Source organism: Lepus europaeus, chromosome 7, assembly GCF_033115175.1.
Source record: "Lepus europaeus isolate LE1 chromosome 7, mLepTim1.pri, whole genome shotgun sequence".
In the NCBI taxonomy this organism is placed as follows: domain Eukaryota; kingdom Metazoa; phylum Chordata; class Mammalia; order Lagomorpha; family Leporidae; genus Lepus; species Lepus europaeus.
This window is the reverse complement of record NC_084833.1, coordinates 57,501,472-57,524,292: the sequence shown is the minus strand read 5'-3', so window position 1 is coordinate 57,524,292 and position 22,821 is coordinate 57,501,472. Positions and strand designations below refer to the sequence as shown.

The window sequence follows — 22,821 nt, the reverse complement described above, 5'->3', positions numbered from 1 at the left end:
AATCTGAAAATAGATCTAGCATATGACCCAGTCAACCCACTCCTGGGAAGTACTGAAACAAAATGAAGTCAGCGTATAAAAGAGTTATCTATATCCCCATGTTCATTGCATCTCAATTTACAATAGCTAAGATATGGAATCAACCCAGATGTCCATCAACTGATGACTGGATGAACAAAGAAATTATGGTATGTATACTGTATGGAGTACTACTCAACCATAAAAAATAATTGAATCTTATCTTTCACAATAAAATGGATGCAACTGGAAACCATTATATTTAGTGAAATAAGCCAGTCCCAAAAATACAGATATTGTATGTTTTCTCTGATCTATTGTAACTAATATAGTACATAAGATGTAATGTATTGGACTGGAATGGACAATTTAAGATTTGATGGTTGTTTATAGCCCTTGTCTCTACTGTTGAGGAGCGTTTTTTTTTTTTCTTTTTTCTTAATAGTATTTGTTGAACTCTTTAATTAGTGTAGAGTTAATCTTGTAAGTTTAAAGTAAACTGAAAATAGAGCTTTGTAAAAATTAAGAGTAGAAATAGGAGAGGGAGCAGGAATAAGAGTTGGAGCATGAGTGAGATGAAGGGTAGGCTGGGAAGGATCACTGTGTTCCTAACTCTGTATATATGGCTGGTGCTACGGCTCACTAGGCTAATCCTCTGCCTGCGGTGCTGGCACCCTGGGTTCTAGTCCTGGTTGGAGTTCTGGATTCTGTCCCCGTTGCTCCTCTTCCAGTCCTGCTCTCTGCTGTGGCCCGGGAAGGCAGTGGAGGATGGCCCAGGTCCTTGGGCCCTGCACCCACATGGGAGACCAGGAGGAAGCACCTGGCTCCTGGCTTCGAATTGGCACAGTGCGCTGGCTACAATGGCCATTTGGGGAGCAAACCAATGGAAGAAAGACCTTTCTCTCTGTCTCTCTCACTGTCTATAACTCTACCTATCAAATAAATAATATAAAAAAAAAGAAAAAAAAGATTGTTGTCTTGATCATGTCATCCCCTGATCAAAACATGGGGCTCCATGTATAGAATAATGTTGACATCTTACTTATCCTCGCGGACCCAAATCAAATGATCCTAATGATCTTATCTAGAACATATTTCAATTGTTTTTGTACTATAGTTTTCTGTATACTTTTTTCTCTTGTTTGAATTTTATTGAAGTATAGCATATATCTAGGAAAGCTTTAGAGTAATAATTCTATAGCCCAATGTATTGTCATAAAGTATACCTAGAACCTGGATCTAAAAACAAAATAACAGAATAACACATGACCCATTATGAATGCTTCCAATCACTGTCCACCCAAAGGATAACTGCTATCCTGACTTTTAACACTGCATATTAGTTTTGAATGACTTTAATAATTTAATTAGTTAATGAATGAAAATAATAGAATATCTACTACTTATTTGTACACTTCCGATTTCTGTTATAGAATAAAAGTTATTTGTTCATCTTTGTACCTCCTCCCCCATGCCCTAGGCTTTGATATAGAGATGTACACAGAAAAGATATCACCTATTTATTAAACCAATATGGTAGAATGTCATCAGTTCCATTTCAGGAGAGATATATAGGTGCTTGAGCACTATTCTTTGACCTTTTATAAGGAATTTCAAAATAAAAAGTGAGGGACAAAATTGCTTATTGAATGAGTTAAGTAATATGGCATATATAAACACTTTCCCTTGCCCTTAAGTTTTTATGATATTTTTATAAGGGAAGAAGATCCCCAAATAGGTATGAAATCAGTGATAGAAGATCAAGAAAGACTCTCATTAAAACCTTTACCTTGGAAGTTATTTGTAGATTCTTTAGTTTTATCTGTCACATTGTTATTTGGCACTGACTTTGTTTTGAGCATTGCAGTAGGTACTGGGGATAAAAAGATGAATGTCTTGCTGGGTGTTACAATGAGACTTCTTGGAAAATATTGTTCCTGGTTTAGGCTGATAAAAATGTCTTTTCTGAACGTACCCCATGGTGGCCATGAGAAGGTGCCACTGCAGTCAACTTCAGAAAACATTTCTATCTGGGGCTTCTTTGCATCTTGAAGTTGCTGTCAAAGCCAGAACAAAAAGTCTCAGAACACTTCCACATATTCTCGTTAAAAGGAATATTCACCTTCCATATTCTGTGTCCTACATGTCAGATAACTTGTGAAAATAAAAATAAAAAGGTTTTTGATTGATGACAAACTATCAAAATAGCACCTCTATCCTCTGCTTGCTGCCCTCACCACTGTATTTTCCCTGTGGAACAGGATGTTACCATAGATGTGTTCCGTATGCCAATGGATATCTTGGAGAAGAATGAAAAGGGAGAGCCCAGCCTTCCTCATGTCATTGGCATTAAAACCTGGTGGTATGCTTACTGTTTTATGGTGAGGAGATCTTGTGAGCCAGACCACAATTAGGCATACAATTTAGAGATTCCCACCAAATGAGTCACTTGATATGGGAATTTTGATTCTTGTGACTGGAAATATTTTAGTGTTGCTTTGAGCGAGAATGACAATAACCACATCCCATTCACTCTATGCAATGGGCTTTTTGATGTGCCAATTTGGCTAAAATACTGCATGCAGTTATTCAGCCAACCAGTAATCTAGGTGTTGCTGTGAAGGAATTTTGCGGATATAATTAAAGCCCCTAATCAGTGGACTTTAGGTAAGGAAGACCATCCTGGGTGGTATGAGTGGCCTGGCATTATTAGTTGGAAGGCTTTGAAAGTTGGGCTGCCACTTCCCCAAAAGAGAGAAGAAATTCTGCCACTAGAGAACAACTTCAGCCCATGCCTGTGGGATTCTGGTGCTCCTGTGATTCTCCTATTTGATTTCCTGCCCAATGGGGTACTTGGCTTAGTCAACCCCCTACAATTGTGTAAGCCAATTCCAGTGTATTCATTGGCTTGCGCTACTGTCCCAAAGTACCACAAACTGAGGGTCTTAGACCAACAGGTATTTATTTCCTCGTAGTTCCAGAGCTGGAAGTCCAAGATCAAGATGTCAGCAGGGCTAGCTCTTTCTGGGGGCTGCGATGGAGAACTGTCCCATGCCTCTCCTCTGGCTGATGGATCGCTTCTGCGCTTCTGTCTCTGCGCTGTTCATCTTAATGTGCTGTTCTTCCTGTGTCTTGGCTGTCTCTCTGCATCCAGATTTGCCCTTTTTATTAAAAAAAAAAATTGGTCATAATAAATTAGGGCCCACCCTAATGACATCATTTTAACTTGATTATTCAGTAAAGATTTGCATCCAAATAAGGTCACATTCTGGGGCCCTAGAGATTAGGACTCCAACTTGTTTTGGGAGGAAGACATAGTTCAACCCATCATGCTTGTTTCTCTGGGCCAACCCTGGGATGTACCCTAGGAGTATCACTTCGTCACATTCCCCAGAACATTTACCAGGAGCGTTGATTTCTCCAGGTGGCACTTTCTGTGTCTCTGGAGACTGTGACTCATCCTCTGATGTGGAGATGTTTAAACCTGGGTGTAAGAATAATAAAATTGTTCAGCTTGAGATTTTATCACAAAATGACTTGTGAAGATACTGTTAGAATTGGAGGCATTTCCGCCGACTGGAATGTATGGCTTGTTTAACTAGAACCCGGCTTTATCATCTGTAGCCACATAATACCGAACGAGAATGAAGAGCTTCACAGGAGGATAACTGGCCTTTTGGGACTGGGAAGAAGGGTCATGAGAGTGAAGACTTGGAAGGAAACTGGGTGGTTTAAGTGTCCAGACTTTGGGGATTGGTGAAGATATTTCATGTCCTGTGTGTCTATTATGTGTGCACGTTTGCTTGTGGCCAAGTTCATTTTACCTGATTTAATCCTCACTGCATTCTTAGTAGGTATCCGTCAGTCTTCCATTGTAAAGTCAATAGTTTTAGAGTTTTAGATGGGTCATTCTTAAGATCACCCACCTAATAGGTATAGGCAAATACCTAATAGGGATAGGCAAAATTCAGCGTGCAGTCAATCTTCATTCTTTATGTATTCAGTACATGCCTATGTACTGATATTTATTTTTTAACTCCAAAATCAACACTGATGGTGCTTTTGTGATAGTTCACATATGTTACAGAGTGATAAATTTAAGTTGCCAGACAAGCATGTTCCCAGCAGAGATGGAACAATAACATTCTGCCGTCTCATTCCACACTATACAAACAAGAGTCCTTTTTATGGTCTATTTAGTACCACGTGTTTTGCATTTTTGTGCATTTTGTTGGTGAGTTATCTGTTTAAAATGACCCCCAAGCAAAGCACTAAAGTGCCATCCAGTGTTCCTGAGTACAGGAAGCCTGGGTTTACCTTACAGAGAAAATGCATTTATTATAGTAGCGTCATTATGGTTAGCAACAACAGGCTGTATATTTCAAACTAGCTAGTAGGGAGGATTTGAATATTCCCAACACAAAGAATTGATATTTGTTTGAGTCGTAGATATCAGTCATCCCGCTCTGAGCACAACACATTATATAGATGCATTTCAATGTACCCCATAAATATGTATAATTATTGTCAATTAAAAATAAAAATGTATTTTAAATGATTTTTAAATAAAGTAAAATATACATGTTAGATAAGCTTCATTCAGACATGAGTTACATTGTTATTTGCTATTATTTCATGTTAATGATCAATTCTACATATTAAATGAGGTGTCTTTAAACAGAATCACATATAAAATTAGATTATGATTTGACCCATTGATGAAACTGCCCCAGAGGTTTGGGAGAACCTAGGAGCAGTGGTTCAGTATTCATTTATTCAGTGGTAACCTTGTAAGATAGAGTCAGTGCAAATAATGAGACTCAACTGTATCCGTATTGGGTCCTAAATGCCGTCCTTTATTACCTACCACGTTATGAGGGTTGCAATTGGGAACTGAAGAGTCAGTGCCTGTCTCTTCTTACCTGCTCCAGGAGTGAAGGAGACGGTAGCCTGAAAGCCTTTGGAGTTGCCGTTTTCATCTGATTGGAAGCTGATGAGCATGACCCCGGAGAAGCTCAGCACAGGGCTGGGCACAGCATAGCCACACATCCGAGCTGGTCGAAGCCCAGCCCAGGTAAGATGTTGGCAAGGACCCAGTGGCATTGCATAGAAGAAAAAAAATGTGTCTTTTGAGTAATTGTTGAGAAATAAGCTTTTCTGATGGCCGTCACAATTCATTTTCAAAATAGAAAGCCGTTTGCTTCTTTTAAATATGTGTTCAACATTTCAGCTGTTTTGTTTCCCAAATGGAAAAGCCTATAACAGAACTGATTCCAGCCACAGGGCTTATTTCAATGGAACTTTCCCCTTCAACCCCTAGTTCATTGTGAACTTTTCATTCAAATGGTTCTTGATATTTATTTATTCTCTCTCTCTCTCCCTCTCTCTCTCTCTCTGAACCTAAACCATGAGGGGGGCTTCAAACAATTAATAGAAAATGCACATTATCTTTTAATCAGTTATTCCACAAGCTTTTTGAAGCCCTCATTGAAGGAGTGGTGGCAAGATCATAGTGAGGGATGGAGCTGCTACACAGGAAGGTAGAAAAATTGAGCCATTTCCTTTTTATTTTCATCTCAAGATTGGGTTCAGGGAAACCAGTGGAAGTGGAGGCTCCGAAAGAATACAAACCTATTTCCTTCTTCCCTTCTACATCTTTGTGTACTGTCACATAGTCAGAAGTGCAATCTCCATTTTCTTCTATTTCAAAACTCTGAAATGAAAGCTGAGAAGACTCAAAGTTAACATTCAGAGTAAACAGCATGAATGCGTGACCTGACTTTGAGTGGAGAAATTTGGCTTGGTAAACTTGCTCTGGAATAACACTTTGTCAGTGGCATATTCATTAATGGGTTAAATTACTTAGGAAGAGACGCTATGTCACAGGCTCTCAAAGCTTCTAAAACATCTAAACTACCAAATAGGGGCTGAATGTGTAAATATCTGAGTTCTGTTGCAGCCCTAACAGACCAGAGGAGCCACCCCCATGGAAACTTTTCTAATTAAAAGCAGCTAGGCTTTGGGTTATGCTAGCCTGGATATACTGCTAGTTGCATGGGCACACAACTGCTTCCCTGGACGTCTTAGTGTTGTATACCTGGTTCCTGATATTTCATCTTGAACCCCAGTTCTCCTGAATCAAAACTGAAAGTGGTTTTGCCATTTGTACCATTTGCAGGATATATCTGGCTCCTCCTTCCTGCTCTGTCCTGCAGCCAATAAATCTCCATGCCTCACCGATACATTTTGATATCGCACAGATAAGAGCAAGTGCAAGTGCTGATGTAGAAAAGTGTCATCTGAGCTGCTGAGAACACTTGCAGAAGTGCGCTCGGAGTCCAAGCAGTGAACTTTGCGAATTCACAGATGTGCATGAAAACAGAAATCCTGGCATGGCTTAGAGGAAGCTGCTTTTGGATACTTAGCTTAGATGTAATCTCAGCTACATCCTCAGTAGATTATTAGACATATGAGGAATAAAGCCTTAGAAAATAAAGATGATAATTTTACATTAAACTGGGTTCAAAAAAGAATAAGTCATGAAAACCTATTTTCATAAGTTCTATCATCATGATGTTCAGTGACAGCATAATATCCTATTTATCCTTGAGAGTTCCACTTTCTCCCCATCTTAAGAATGGGCTATAAACGTATTTATTTTTTCCTTCTTTTATATTATTTTCTGTATAGGGTACTTGTTTTGGGTCAGGCAAAGGGATGAGAAGTATATACAGAGGGAGTAATGTGAAGGAGGAGCAAAGAGTGATATCCAAGCACACTGGCAGCACTGGTCAAGTGAATTTGAAGTGAGGGGTGGTAGGAGACAGGACCAATGAAGTTGGAATTGGGACAAGATGAAGGGGAACCAATGGAGCCAGGACTCTCAGCAAGGGATAGACTACTGTGTGGATAGGATAACATGGGAGGCAAATGATCATTAATGGTGAATGTAGCAATGGAAAGAGGAGGCAGGTGTCGGAGACAGCATTTGTTCAATTATCTGTTAAGCCGTTAATGAGCTATTTTCTGGAAATGGCTCCTTTTCTCCCCAAGTCAAATAGTATGCATATTGTTATGACTTTTAACAGCAGCTTCCAAATTACTCTCTTGGGTAGATCCTACAAGATGATGCTGTGCCATTTTCAGATTTCAAATAAATGTCTCTTTTTTCCCCCCGCTGGAAATATACTCTTACCTAAATTCTTATCCTCCAGCACTAACAACAAATATTTGTTCTGTTGACATTTTTGCTTGGTCTCTAGGATTCAGAAATCTTTAGAAGGAGATCTATACTTACCTTCATTGTGTTGACTTCTCCCACTTATTCATAAAATCTGTGTACTACTGTTTCTGCGTCTAAATTCCAATCTAAGGTGGCATTTCAGATAGCAACAATCCCAACTACTTTGAGTTGTCCAATCCAAATTTTCTGCTTTTTTGGGAAGGCTGGAGTTGGGGACTGGACAGTATATCCTTGGTGCTCATTCTTTTTAACTTTGTGTGACAAATCTAAACTATCAGCCACATCTTTTTATTTTGTTGTGTATTTTAAATTAAAGGCTCCATTCTCTGGGCTGTTATAAGAGCACACCAGTTTGCTTCTCCTTCTACACCCCAGATCTCTTTCTACTTCAAATGTGTGAGAGCTTTGAGGTCTTGTCTGCCCTGAATCCTCCCTCCCCCCACCCCTGCTTTATTTTCTGTGCTCCTTTCTTTTCTTCCTAAACCCTCTTTCAATTATTAATTTAGGAGGAAGACTTGTAAACAAATGCCTAGTCCCAATCTCAGTTTGACTGCAGCCTTACCTTCATCTACCCAGTTGACGATACTCAAGTATTCTATGTTTGGTCCACTGATGTTTAATGGACAAACAAATGGCTACTAGCACTTCTTACCAAATGTGGAATAAACCGCATGTGCTGACTTCAAAGGCCTCCAAGCTTTGACTTCAGCCTCACTTTCCACGACCCCCTCCCCCACATACGCCTTATGGCTCTCGTAAACTAGCATTTCCATGTACCTGCTCTGCCATGCTTCCTCTTTACTTACTGGCTCTTTTCTGCATGGAAGGCTTAATGATTTTGGCCTGGTTGTCATTGACTTGCTAGCCATTGCTTACATCATGGTATATTGTTAGTAGTTTAAAAAGGAAGAAATGTTTGTTTATAGAAAGGACCACAGCCTGGTCAAAGTCATCAGGTACAAAGATTAAGGCAACGCTTTCTGTTTTTCTTTTTCTTTTTCTTTTCTTTTTTTTTTTTTACAGAAAGTATAGAGTGCAAGTGCCATCTAGTGGTAATAATGGATAATTTCAAGGGAAACTAGTCTATTTTTCAAATACTGATTGAGCACTTTGTGTGCTAGGTACTGTGTACTAAAAATATAGCAGTGAATAAATTTGATAAAAAAAAACTCTGCCTGTATGGTGCTTATGTTAGATGTTTTGTGGATATTCCATAACTAAGTAAGGGTAACCAATCAATACCTTAATTAGGTGATGTCTGGGGGCTTGGAAAATCCAATTACAGTTAGCCATGTCACTGTAGTTCTCAGGATAGCGAAGACTCTGTATGACGCCTTCTTCAAAAAGGACAGTTAAAGAATGGCAACCTGAATCTGAAACACAAGAGTAAAGTCCAGACATCTGGCACCACCCCAGTGAAGAATTCTCACTTTTCTCCCCTCTCTCCTGCAAATAATTCATGAACTGAGTGTTTAGACACAACCAAGAAGAAGGCAGAAATTTGAACACTTGTTTTCCAGAACTCTTTAGGCCCTCTTAACCCTTTTGGGTGAGAGATAAATAAGAGTATCAGGACTGTGGAAGGAGAGAGAGCACCTGCTCCTAGCTGGAATTGTGGCTCCTATCCACTGTGGAGCCTGGCAGACTTGGGAGAAGGCTCCCTTGCTCCTCACCTGATTCCCACAGGGCCTACACTTCTATCTAAGGCCTGGAAACTGTGTGATAAAAGTCAATGATATTACCAGGAAGGTAGTTTGGTTTAAGCGCTTTGTAGGTGAGATTAAACCCAGCAGCATAATCTGTGACATCAGACATAAACTCCAGCCTCATGGTATTGGAACCCACAAGAATGGCTGAGGTGAGGCTTTCTCCACAGAGTTTTCCTGCAACAGAGAGTCGTCATTCAGAATCTTGAAAGTAGCATCCAATAACTGTAGTTTCTCAACCTTGGCCCTATGGACATTTTGGACTGGAACATTCTTTGTGTTCATGCTGTCCTGTGCCTTTTGTTCGGTGTTTGCTAGCATCCCTGACTCTACAAGTAACAATGCTTCTACTACTGACAGCCAACCTGGGATCCAGCTGCAGTCCCTCCAAGTCTTGAGGACCCAAGTTGCTTCTAAGACACTGCCAAATGTCCCCTGGGGAGCAGAATGGCCTCCAGTGGAGACTCTCGGAAACACTGCTCCCTTTCTGCTTCGTATTTAAGAAGTCCTTGTTGCCTCCTCATGAGTATCTACTGGCACTTCTCTTTTTAGCTTGATGAAGCAGGTAAAAGTCATTTCCATTCCTAGGAAAGCAGCATCCGGGATGGTGGGGCAGGGGGTGGTAAAGGGGTAGTGGCTCTGAAATGCATGCAGATTTTATTTCGCATGAGTTTGTGTGGCCAGTGGGTTTGGAAACCTGGTTCATGGGAAGTTGATGCAGCTACTGAAGTGTTTTGTGGTCTTGCAGCCACCTACTCAGATTCAGTTCCTTCCCCCTTGCAATTCTGGAGATGGCAAGTGTGCTGTTTACGGATGACTCAGTGCCAGACATAAGATAGCCAGGTCTCATTAGGCCCACATAGCACTGATTTCCACTGGAGGATGTGAAAACCCACTCACCAAAGAGTCTGCCTTCTAAAGAATACATTGACAGGTAATTGTGCTGACAAGACTCCACATCCAAGCGGGAAAAATTGAGCAGCACATGCATTTCCTGTGCTACCAGCAGGGTCCAGACACACAGTCTGCAGGAAGATACATTGGGAGGATGTTATTTCTAGGTAGAAAGTAATTCGACGTCCCAGTAAATAAGTACAGCCAGACTGGAGGTGGGGGTGAGGGTGCTAGAGGGGCTACTCACTGCTTGCTTTCATAATACAGGTGGAGGCTTTCTGGGAAGTGCAGTTCCCCCTCAGACCCGCTGACTACGCCATCCTGCTCACTGCATGAGGCTGCAGGGAAAGCCAGAAGAATTAGGGATAACAGTGATGGCTCCCAACCACGGGTGCTCCTTCTAGAAACTGCGCAGGCTCGTCCACCTTCTAGTTCTTTCTAAGTTCTGATCTGCTGTTCTTCATATTTTCCTGTCTCGGCTTCTATAATGCCTTATTCTTTTTTGTTCCTTTTAAAGCTTGCTTAAGCTTGAAATTCTATGACAATTTTTTCTCCTTAACTCTTCCTCTGACCCTGTGATTTTGTTCTGTAAATACATTTCCTACATTCTATGCTTAGTCCACATCTTCCCTCTAACATAAGCCCTCTGATTAATCTTATTCATAACCCTCAGTTTCTCTACTTTTCTGATCTTCAGAAATGGTTTTCCAATGGTTTCCTAGATATCTCCCCTGGAACTCAACATGTTTAAGTTTGATTTCTCTGGGTCAGTAAAACTGCATCCGCTTCTGATTTTACTACTTTTAAGTGCTTTTTTTTTTTTTTTTTTTTGACAGGCAGAGTGGACAGTGAGAGAGAGAGACAGAGAGAAAGGTCTTCCTTTTGCCGTTGGTTCACCCTCCAATGGCCGCTGCAGCTGACACGCTGCGGCCAGCGCACCACGGTGATCCGAAGGCAGGAGACAGGTGCTTCTCCTGGTCTCCCATGGGGTGCAGGACCCAAGCACTTGGGCCATCCTCCACTGCACTCCCGGGCCACAGCAGAGAGCTGGCCTGGAAGAGGGGCAACCGGGACAGAATCTGGTGCCCCGACCGGGACTAGAACCCAGTGTGCCGGTGCCGCAAGGTGGAGGATTAGCCTGTTGAGCCACGGCGCTGGCCTTAAGTGCTTTTTTCTTAGTGGCCCATGCTCACAAGTTTTGTACTACCTTTGATTCCCCCACCTCACTTACCATTTGTCTAATTGGCTACAAAAGTCCTTAATTACTCTTCTTTCTAGCTCTTCTTTTTTATTCTGGCCAGTGTGTTGATTCAGGCCTCATTTCTCATTTCTTGAATTAGTGTTTATTATTTACATATATATACTTATATGTTTAATATATATTAGTGTATAATGTTATGTCATTATAGCTCTAACCTAATTAATCAGCTTCCTATTCCTCAATGTCTAAACTTTTTGAGTGACTCTTGAAGTTCCCATAATTTTATCTCAAGTTATCTTTTGCTTCTTTTCCCTTAATAAACTGCATCATACATCCTATGCTTCAGCTGGTTTTGCCAGTTTACTGGTCTCTGGTACACCCTGCATTTGTCTATCTCCTTCCTCTAATATCCATTCTCTAATGAGGATGATTGTTTGAACAGAAATATTTTTCTTTAGCCACAAACCATTTCTATCTGACAAAATCTCACTCATCCTTCAAAGTTCAGCTTAAAAGCTGTTTGTGCTCCACAACTGCCTTTGTTGACTGATTGATATGTTTATTTTTAGCTAGAAGCAGCTGCTCACTCCTTGGAGCTCTCAGAGTACTATTTTTCTATATTGTTCTTTTTGGATGGTTCTATAGGCTCAAAGAATAACTGAAGGTTTGAACTAAAGATGCCCAAGAAGCCATCTAGTACAAACTTTTTTCTTTATGGATGAGGAAACTGAGATTCAGAGATAAGATGCCACAGGGTAAATGTATTGTAGAGTTGCAATGTAACACTGAGGGTGAGACCTTTGGATAAGTAGGGACACTTTCAGGATAAGGTGTAAAGCTTATAAACTGTATCTGTACCTCCTTCCCTCTTCCTTCAAGTCCCTAATTTAAAGCTAGGGTTTAGCAGATGTTTGCTGACTTGAGATGGGTCTGTGGATTGACAAGAAGTGAAATAAAAGGGGTTCCATGGCTCCTTCTGGGAGCTGAGCTGCCTAGATGGTCAGGGAATGGCTGTGGGCGCTTCAAGTGACAATTTTTGCACATAGTAAGCATGGAGAACACTTGCAGAGGAGAAAGACTTTTGATTATAAAGGGACCTCATATTCAGAAATGCTACATGTTAATTCATGCTCCTGATGGAACAGGTTGCAAAGAATACCCACCTCTGGAGCTCTTTCTCCGATTCCCTGGGAAAGAAAAAAAGATGTGATTGAAAATTTGTGGTCTTCTGAGCAATATTTCAAGAATTTACCAACTTTTTGGCTCAAAACTATAGAGATTTTAAGTTAATGTGCAACAAATGAAAAATCTAAACTGTGCAAAGAAGAGAACAGATAAAGTGACAAAGAATAGGGCCCTGGTGTTTTAAGGGGATGATACTCTCTTTATTGAGTGACCTAATTAATAAACAGAGAATGATTAACTTGGAAATTACACAGAGCAGGAAAAGGTCAGTTTATATGGAATAGAGTCTAGAGATGGAAATAAATTGCCCACGACCACAAGACAGTTTTGGGGATAGCTACTACTTGAACTGAAGGCTCATACCTGTCATGATACCATATACTTGAAAACACAATCACGTTTTTATTGAATTAACTTGAATTAACTTGAATTAACTTTTTATTTGGGGAAGGACAGAAACTTTGTTGAGTCTGAAAGCCACCAGTTATGAAAACTGAACTGGGTTTGGAGGTGGAAATGAAGTTGCTATTACTGGCTGGGCAGCCTAGTAGGAGGATGATTTAGATCCTGGCCCTCTCAGATTTCCTGTGCTCAGATCTATGCCAGGGCATTTCAACCATGGCACAGTCAATATTGTGGGTGGACTCGTTCTTTGTTGTGCTGGATTGTCCTGTGCATTGTAAGATGTTCTGAAGCATCAGCGGCCCCTCCCCATTAGATGCCAGTGGACCCTCACCCCTGGATGTGATAACCAAAAATCTCCGGACACTCTTCCCTGAGTGGCAAAACTGCATGGTTGATAATGACCTATCTATGCTATAGCTTGATTATTCTTACCAAAACAGAGTATTAAGAGGTAAAAACACACCATCATTAAGGGTATTTTCAGTTAAAGACCGATTTGACAAAATAAGATGGATAGGTTAATTCTTTTCGTTGCATATTCACTGCATGCTGTAGCACATACCATATTTCCCTCTTGTTTTCACAATCCCCATGTGCTACGCTGAGGACAGAAGTGTAGAGCTTGTGTGCTCTCTGCCTGACTTGCCTAGACTGCCAGTGCTCTCTCTGGCCCTAGCAGAATGGCAGCTTCTTTGCTTTGTGCAGTGTTCATTACCAGTTTGGATATGTTCGTGGATCCAGGGAAGCACTTTACTAAGATCTGTGAAGATCCCAGGGGATCCTTGCTCATTTTCCTGCTCATTGTTTCTCCAGCCTCCATTGTTTCTCCAGCCTCGACCACAACCAAAACCCCAGGAAGTCACACCAGCCAGAATCCAGGCACCTTTCTTATTTTGGCACATGAGCGAACCTCCTGAATCTCCCTGCAGGGGGAAAAATCTCTGTTACCATCCTTGTCAGTGTCTGTGCCCCAAAGTGCTCACTCTTTCCCCACAAGGATGCTAGTGAGGATGCCATTGTCTCACTCTTAGGAATTTAGACTCAGGTCACTGGGAGGACAGCCAAGCACAGTTTCCACATGGTCCTCAAATATCAATGGAGCCCATCAGTTCCACCCCATTCTTTCCCACCTTAGCCTGTGATCCAAGCTGTAGACTTTCTTCCTTCTGCTGTCTGTCTCATGCTATAGCCATAGACTCAGAGAAATTGTGCCTGGCAGTAAAATTGACTCCAGGTCTTTGTCAGCAGGAAAAATGGAGGGAAAACAAAGTTCCTAATACCTACAACATGGAAACCTCTAAATAGGAAATAGCCATCTACCGGTCAGGGATGGGAGAACCCTGAGCTCATTCTTGGCATTATCTTTATTTGTTCTGTTGGAAAAGGCAGAGACCCACTTTGCATTTATATTCATTGCTAAACATAGATGGTTTCAAACTGTCCTTTTATTTTGACTTGACCTCCCGTTATTCCTGACCCGTCTTTCTAGATTCTAGTCTTATCTGGAAACTGCCTTCTTTGAACCCCTCAGGTGATGACAAAGTCAAGGGAAGCTCTACCTGGGGCCTATCAGCTCAGCTGTCCCCACCTACCTGGCATGCATCTCTCCCCCCATCAGGGAAGCCTGTGCAGAGAAAGGTCTTTCCACTAATGGGCCTCTTTAGGGTTAGCAAAGCTGCCACACACTCCTCCTGGCTCAGAATAGGCAGGTTCACTTCCTGCAAGACTTGCGAGAAGACACCATCTGGAACACATACAGGAGCCTAGCAAGGTGGACCTTTCTGAGTCAAAGCTATGCCATTCAAGGAACTGAATTTCTTTATAATATTTACTTGCTTATTTGAGAGACAGAGAAAGAGGGCTCTCATCCATTAGTTCACCCTCCAAATGCCCAGGGCCCAGGGCTGGGCCAGGCTGAAACTGAGAGCTGGAAACTCAATCCAGGTCTCCCAGGTGGGTAGTAAGGACTTGAGCTATCACTTGCTGCCTCCCAGGGCCTACATTAGCAAGGTGTTAAAGTCAGGAGCCAGAACCAGGCATTGAACCCTGGCACTTCAGTGTGGGAAGGAGGCATCCTAACCAGAATCTTAACTGCTAGCCTAAACACCTGCCCCAAGACTGAATTTCTAAGTGGAACATGACATTCTCCATCTTTAGAAATGCTTTGCACAATTTTTAAAAAATAGATTAAAAATTCTCTTTTCTGATTACCCACCAGAAAGTTCTTACCTTCAGTCAAGCGGCCCCAGCCTGCAGTTGTACAAATAAATCCAGCTGCAAATCGCTCCCCTGGCTTTGGAAGACACAGGGGCCCCACAAACTGGCCTGAAGAAAAGATCAAGGCAGGACGTGTCTCCTTTTGGAGGAGAGGATACCATAAGCCACTCACCAGTTGGAATTCCATTAAGACCTTGTGAGAATTGTCATATCTCTTCATGGCGTCTCCAGTGATCACTTATCAAACAAGGAAAGACCCTTTTCCAACTCTGCATAATACCAAAACCAGAACTACAAGTGAAGAAAGTGTCAGATAGTAGGCCCTCCAACTAAATCCATCTCTCAAAGCACATGACCCAGCAGTTGAACCTATGTGATACACATAACACTGCAAGAAGAATGTCATGAGATGGAGAATATGGGGCAGACAATTCAGGGTGAGCCTCAACTGTTTACCAAACTGGAAGGTTCCAGCCATCTTCAAAAGAGCAATATCGTAGTCCATTGGTTTCTTGGCGGAGAAATGTGGGTGTATAATGACAGTCTTGATGGCGAACGTTTGCTCTTCTGGCTCTGTCTGGCTCAAGTCATGTTCTCCAGCAGTAACATTCAAGTTTGACACACTGTTTCTGTAAAGAAAAAGCAGTAAAATGAATGGGTTTCATTAAACCCTTGAGCACCGTAGTAATGAGCGACAAATTGCCCTCTACAAATGCTGTTTGAATAATGTGGGATGTAAAGCTGCTGAGCAGAGAAAGTGAGGACGATTCCAACACTGTTAGAAAAGATGCAGAGATTCCAAGTTCCCATGGAGGACTAGTATGGAGGGGCCTTATACGGAGCCAATGATATGACAAATTTAACACTTGGCAGCATTATTTATAAATATGTAGAGATGTACATTCATTGTGATTCAGGCATATAAAGCTATAGGGAACTTTATTCAGCTACCCTAGGAACTTTACTTGGCCTCAATACCAGTGAGATACTGTAGGAATGATTTGTGATTTCCAGTAAGTATGCTGTATTGGTACAGATATCTTATAGGTAGTGTAGACTATGAAGGATAGTACCATAACTACGATGTCCCAGAGAGCACATGCACTCAGGGCATTAGGATGATTACAGCAGTGGAAAGTTAGGGTCTTCTCCTTTGCATCTTTATGTTTGTCATTTAGAGAGCTGACATGACATGGAAAGACCCCATCTTCCTGGGCCAACATTATCTGAATGGATCTAGGTAGAATATATTGAGATAAACTTTTAGTTTATCATTGCTTAGGACCTTTCCTTCCCAGAAGTAATGATTTAATACAGAACTGGAAAGAGCATCATTTTCTCTTGGTATACGTTCATGACTTTTGGCTCTATTAGGAACCTCGCCCAGTACATACTGTCTCTCTAGTCTATCATCTGCCACACTGCGGTGAAATTATCATTTAATTATTTTTAGACTGCCAACTCTCTGGGGATAGGAATTGTGTCTTAGTCACTTTTATATCTTTGCTGTCCACTAGTGCCTGGCACTAAATAAGCATCTGGGGAATGTTTACAGACTTGAAATCAAAGAGGATAAACATAGAACATAATCTTGATTACAGCCTAGTGTATATCAAGAGCACTGACAATAATGGAATGTTTGGATCACCCAAAAGTAGATAAAGAACAGAAGTTGTTAGATTGAAGTCAGAGAGGAAGGATCAATAGAAAGGAAGCCATGGGGACCTAATTTATACTTTACTGGCTTCCCTTTATTTTCTTTTACTTATTTCTTTTTTAAAAAATTTATTTGACAGGTAGAGTTACAGACTGTGAGAGAGAGAGAGAGACACAGAGAGAACGGTTTTCCTTCCATTGGTTCACTCCCCAAATGGCTGTTACAGCCGGTGCTGCGCTGATCCAAAGCCAGGAGCCAGGTGCCTCCTCCTGGTCTCCCATGCGGGTGCAGGGCCCAAGCACTTGGGCCATCCTCCACTGCCCTCCCGGACACAGCAGAGAGCTGGACTGAAAGAGGAGCAGCCGGGACTAGAACCCGGTGCCCCAACCGGGACTAGAAGCCGGGGTGCTGGCGCCGCAGGTGGAGGAATAAACAAGTGAGCCACAGTGCCAGCCCCTTATCTATTTCTTAAGATATATGATTAACTGGATAATTTTTTTTTTTTACCAAATTAAGAAAAAAGAAACCAGGAGAAAACTCACAAATCCATCTTTGTAATTCTTTTTCCTCCTCACCTGATTTTTTTTTTTTTTTGCTTCCAGTCATCTTAAGTGTTTTATTTCTGCATAGAAGGCATGTTTTCTGCCACGTTGAGTACCATCACACAGTGTCACTGAATTCCATTTGTATTACATGAACAGGGTACCACCAGCTATAGCAATACTCCTTACAGGTCCTTATACTCTTTACAGGTCCTTGTCTTAATAGAGTTATTACTGATGGTTCCTGGGGCTAGGCCTTCCCTACCTCTTTGTGACACAGTGAGCTGCCGTGATCACCCACTGAGGGGAGATGATGGTTCCTCCACATATATGCTTCTGCCTTCGTTTCAGAGACACCTGAATCACAAAGACCTTAAGTGAGAGCAAGTTAATACCCTGGGATTCCCCAAAACCTGATGCCTGGGCAAACTGGAAAAACAGATATCTTATTCATAAATATCAGGAATCATGGACTATGCAGGGGTAAAACCCATATAGTACAACTCATATGGAATAGAAGGGCTAGAACCAGATCATTCCCAACCCTGGTCTGCATGAGAGGTAGTTAATTGGAGATAATTTGATGTAAGTGTTGGTATGCATTTTTATTTAATTATTTTTATAACACTGTTGATCTGCATTCTAACAATATGAAAAATAACTGTGAATAAAGATAGAGGAGTATAAGATATAGTAGAATCCATTTGAAGAAGTTTGAAAGAAGGCAAGGTGAGGGGTAGGGAGTCTTTCAACATATGCTCCACTTCCTTCAAGCTACTTAGGGAAGTGTCTTGTACCTTCCATCCTCATATTCTTAATTATTTGACCCCTGCAACTTTAGGCCTCTTTATTCTGCCTTTCCACCATACTCTCCATATTTGGTTTATCCTGTTCATGATATTTAATTGTAGAATGATTTATAATATAAAAGTAAATACTTTTAATGAATAAATTAACATTTTTAGAATTAAAAAAAATCAGTTCATTTGAATTACTTAACTAGCAATCAGAAAAAAGTAGTACAGAGAAAAAGCTAAGAATAGAACAAAGAGCACGTAAGTGAAAGTCGAAGAGTCACCTTTACTGTGATTGGAATATGGACTTCTGAATTGACCAGGCAACCAACCTTTCACGTAACCAACTGATCAAGCAACTATCCAGTAAGTAATCAGTTGGTCAAATGACAGTGACTCAGCTACTTAGTCAATTCATGAATACAAACTCCGTCTACCAACCATTACCAAATATTCATTTTCCTAGAAGTTAATGTGACTGACTCAAGAGAAGTAAAAATTAAGAGTGATTGCACTACTGGCAAAATTTAGAGGCAAGAATACAACACGCTTTGAGGGTAAAGAAAATTGGGAGAATTTCATATGTTAAAAGCAAACACTATAGGCTAGGGACAGAGACACAAAGGCATGTTAGTAGCATGGGAGGACCAGGAGATTAAGTTGAGGCAGAATTCTTAAGACATTAGTGCCTAAGGAAGCAGTGTGTTCCTAACTGTACCCTGAAGGATCCTATACCCTAAACCCAAAAGCAATCTGTGAATTCAAATTGTCTAGTAATCCTTTTTTTTTTTTTTTTTTTTTTTTTTGACAGGCAGAGTGGATAGTGAGAGAGAGAGACAGAGAGAAAGGCCTTCCTTTTTACCGTTGGTTCACCCTCCAATGGTCGCTGCAGCTGGCGCATCATGCTGATCCGAAGGCAGGAGCCAGGTGCTTCTCCTGGTCTCCCATGGGGTGCAGGGCCCAAGGACTTGGGCCATCCTCCACTGCACTCCCGGGCCATAGCAGAGAGCTGGCCTGGAAGAGGAGCAACCGGGATAGAATCCGGCGCCCCGACCGGGACTAGAACCCGGTGTGCCGGCGCCGCAAGGTGGAGGATTAGCCTGTTAAGCCACAGTGCCGGCCTGTCTAGTAATCTTATTATTTTTTTTAAGCTTGGTTTATCTGTCTTTTGAAAAGCAGAGAAGGAGAGAGAGAAAGAGAGAGAGAGAGAAAGAGAGAGAGAGAGAGAGAGAGAGAGAGAGAGACTGATCTGTATGCTGGTTCACTCTCCAGACAGCTTCAACAGCCAAATCTAGGACAGGTCAAAGCCTAAGCCAGGAATTCCAATCAGTATCCCACACAAGTGGCAGGGGTACAAGTACTTGGGCTATCTTCTTCTACCTTTTGAAGTGTGTTAACAGGAAGCTGAATTGGAAGGAGAGCGGCCAATTAGGTGTAATTGTCACAACAGTTGATAATCCCCTGTGCTACAATGCCAGTCCTCTGTAGCGTTCTTCAGCTATAGCAATGTATCTCTTTAATAAACTTATTCAATAAAAAATTATATTTTAAATTGTAAATTCACAGGTTTTTTTTAGGTTCCTGAAGTGCCATGCATGTGTTAGGGGCTCAGAGTTTGGGATGGCATTTCCAGTTTGTGAAGTAAGCCAGTAGTCATGTAACTATTATGAACACACCTTTTCTGAACTCAGCTGATGCACATCGTACAGGGCTTGGATCTTTGCACACGCTCCTAAGATCTCTTCTCTGGTGAAGAGATTGGCAGAAGGGAGCACTGACCAGTAGCATGTGATTCTATAGATCTGATCCTGAGACGTCTCACAACCACCCACCAGAGACTCACCTGCCAGGGATAGGAGCCCTTTTCCACATGGCTTCCCCCAACTATGCGACTGAAAATGTTAAAGTTACTCCAAGGTCGTGTCTTAATTAGACGCTGCCCACAGTTGGGAGCTGGGTAAAAAAATAAGATAAAAATTGTGTGATTAGATGGCTTCTAAGACAGAGGGATACAGAAAACTCTTCTGAACAAGAAAAAAAAAACTGTAGGGCATAGAGCATGTTGAAGATCAGGAAATAGATTTAAGTTAATTGTCAGGATTTGCTATGATCTGTAGTGCAAGGAATTGCTCAGTTCTTGTTATGAGGAAGAAATATAAAGATAGATACTTTCCTGATGTGAAGACTAATGGCTTCGGGAGTAGATTTCCGCTGAATTGTGGGCAGCTGGCTTTTGATTCTGAGCTCCCTGGCACCCGAGAGGCTCCTCACAGAACTCTAGTCACCCATGACATTGATCATTTGCCATTATGGCTGTTTCTGTCTGTCAACCCAGTAGACTGTGAACTTCTCAAAGATAGGAACTTAATCTTAGAAATATGTAAAATCACAATAGATGGCACAGTTGCCTGATGTATAGAAGTTATTTGTTGTTGATGCTATAGTCTGTGTTTTATTGCAATTTGCTGAGTATCTTCTCTGTTCTACCTGTGAAAACGAGTCTTAACACAGTCTGTGGTGCCCAAAACACAGATAGCAATAAATCTCTTAGGATTTCATTATCCATGGAAGTGTATAGTCATATCGTTCAAGAAGAATGGAGTAGAGAGAAAGCTGCACCCTGATTCATACACCAGTGTTAGGTTAGGGGTTACCAGATAATGGAAGAAAGAATTCCTTCTTCTTCATGGAAAATACTTTATCCCTGAAAAATCTTGCATTTGCTCACTTTCCCTCATTTTCCTGACTCTCCCACTAAGAGAAAGGCTAGAATAAAGATATTGACTAAGATAGGTAGTTCAAGGATGGCAATTGGCCCCTCCTGCAAGTCATTATTTTCCTCATGTTTTTTTTAGGAAGATCTAGAAAGCCCTGCCTCATAATCGCACCATTTTTTTGCCTAGCTGAATCCTCTAGTCCTTATTCCTCAACTGGGAGATGACCCTGAGAAGTCTTCCTTGATTTACTGAAACTGGGTTAAGTGTCTTTCTCCTGTGTTGTATAGCAGTGCTATGATAGTGAGTTGTTGGCCTCCATCATTGGACTATGACATACTTGAAAAAGAAACCTATGTTGTATACATGTCTGTGTTTATAAGGCTTAGCACAAATTCCTAGGAATATAGAAGGCAAATAGAAAAGTTAGACTGATGAACTAATGGTTTCTTTTGAGAATATATCCTTAAGAGTAGAACTATTTAGAGTAGTATATTAAAATATGCAAGAATCTTTAAAATGACATATTATTTAATCCCTATTCTATACCTGTGAATCAAATACATTATCCTCCACTTTACAGCTGAAAAAACTAAGAGATGCACAGCTAATTACTGGCACTGCATGAATGTAACACTAAGTTTTGTTTTTTGTTTTAATTCTGAGCCCAATGCAGGAATGACATTGGATTCAGTTTATTTTCTGTTTCACTTGAATAAGTCATAAATCCTTCAGACACAAAATTTACTATTTCCTGAACTCAATGAAGCAGACAGAAAACATGTTGATGCTTAGGTCTGGCACAAGTCTGACTGTGGAAAAGCCTGCCAAGAACTGTTTCCAGCTTATGATAATCAAGGGGGAAGAGACCATTTATAATATACTACAGTGGCCATGCTTTCTATTTCCCAGCATGATAATTTTACAAAGGACTCCAAGTGCTTCCAAATCCAAGCTGATTTCCAGAATTAGATCCACGAAAGAAGATGGGATTTTTATGTAAACAATTTCAATTCACTTTGTGAAACTAAATTTAAAAAACTTAATTCCATTCCATTAATGTTTTACCCTATTTCAAATATTGAGTATAGGAGAGAAATCCTAAATAATTACTTGACAGATAACTAGATTTCCAAAATATATTTTCCCCTCCAATTTTCCCAGAGGACTATGGAGTGGACTTCTGATGCCCACTGCCAGCAAAGGTTGTTCTTTCAGACAAAGAAATCAATGGAGTTCGTTTGGAACTTACCTTGGGGGAGAGAAGGAGTTACAAATTCACCTTGTTCCCAACGTAACATTCCCAGTACTAAAATCAGCTTGTTCATACTTACAGGCATTTTCAGACTCAGTTATTAGACCAAAGAGAACAAAAATAGAAAGCCTTGGGAGACCAGCAACAAGCCAATTTAAAATAAGTTTATCCATTAACCAAGACTTGAGGTATTCAACCATGTCGTTATGATGTTTTTGATTGTGGTCTCTTGCAAAGATCTTTTGCAAGATGTGGAGAGTTAACCACAGAAGCAGCGTTGGTCAAGCAGTATTACATGTCCCATTGCACCTCCATGAGTTAGTTACTTCCCTTCGAATATAAATGGATACCCAAGACGGTAATGTTTAAGGTTTGCATTTGCAAATGTGCTTCTTTGTACAGATTAGCACTTTTACAAGAGGATTGAATATCAAAATTGCCCTTGTTTGTATGGGTAGACTTTCTTACACATTTACAAATAACCCATCAGAATAGTATAAAATATTTTTCTTTCTTTTTTTTTTAAAATATAACTAGATAGTGATCTTCCCCATTTGTTAGAGGAGAAGAAAGGAAAGATAATTCTGTAGCACACTCAGAAAGTCCTGCTACTAGACAATGATTAGGACAATGTCCACTGAGTCATTCTGTGAATCTGCATTGTCCCACCATTTTTTTTTTTTTTTTGGTATTTATAGACAGCAAATGCTGAGTCTCCTTCACTCCTACACCTGGTGGATGTTTAGGTGAAGGAAAGTGGGTATGATTATATGCAAGCCTTCTTCTTTCCTGCATGAGTTCTTGGCACATGGTCAGTGTCTGAGAAACACCTGTGGTTTGGCCAATGTCATCCATGACCACATAGAAATATAAGATTTTTTTGTCAGCATGAAGACATAACCAACATGTAAGCCACAATAAAAATTTCAATGTATCATTGACACAAATGTTCTTGAAGATTCTATTATATTTTATCTATCACTTTCCAGA

At 40.8% G+C, this 22,821-nt stretch overlaps 1 protein-coding gene across 1 annotated transcript; it reads right to left on the bottom strand.

Annotated features, from left to right (window-relative positions):
- Positions 1-1,231: 1,231 nt before the first annotated feature.
- On the bottom strand, positions 1,232-21,916 carry OVCH2 (ovochymase 2). Its single transcript, XM_062197511.1, has 18 exons — positions 21,829-21,916; positions 19,706-19,815; positions 17,334-17,425; positions 15,326-15,498; positions 14,882-14,977; positions 14,245-14,396; positions 13,368-13,575; positions 12,226-12,249; positions 10,109-10,199; positions 9,868-9,992; positions 9,004-9,144; positions 8,504-8,634; positions 5,650-5,743; positions 4,941-5,072; positions 3,315-3,502; positions 1,994-2,075; positions 1,808-1,891; positions 1,232-1,257 (listed from the first exon to the last, which is right to left on the bottom strand). Exons 1-18 carry the CDS (start codon positions 21,914-21,916, stop codon positions 1,232-1,234), a joined length of 2,037 nt encoding a protein of 678 aa, XP_062053495.1.
- Positions 21,917-22,821: the final 905 nt, after the last annotated feature.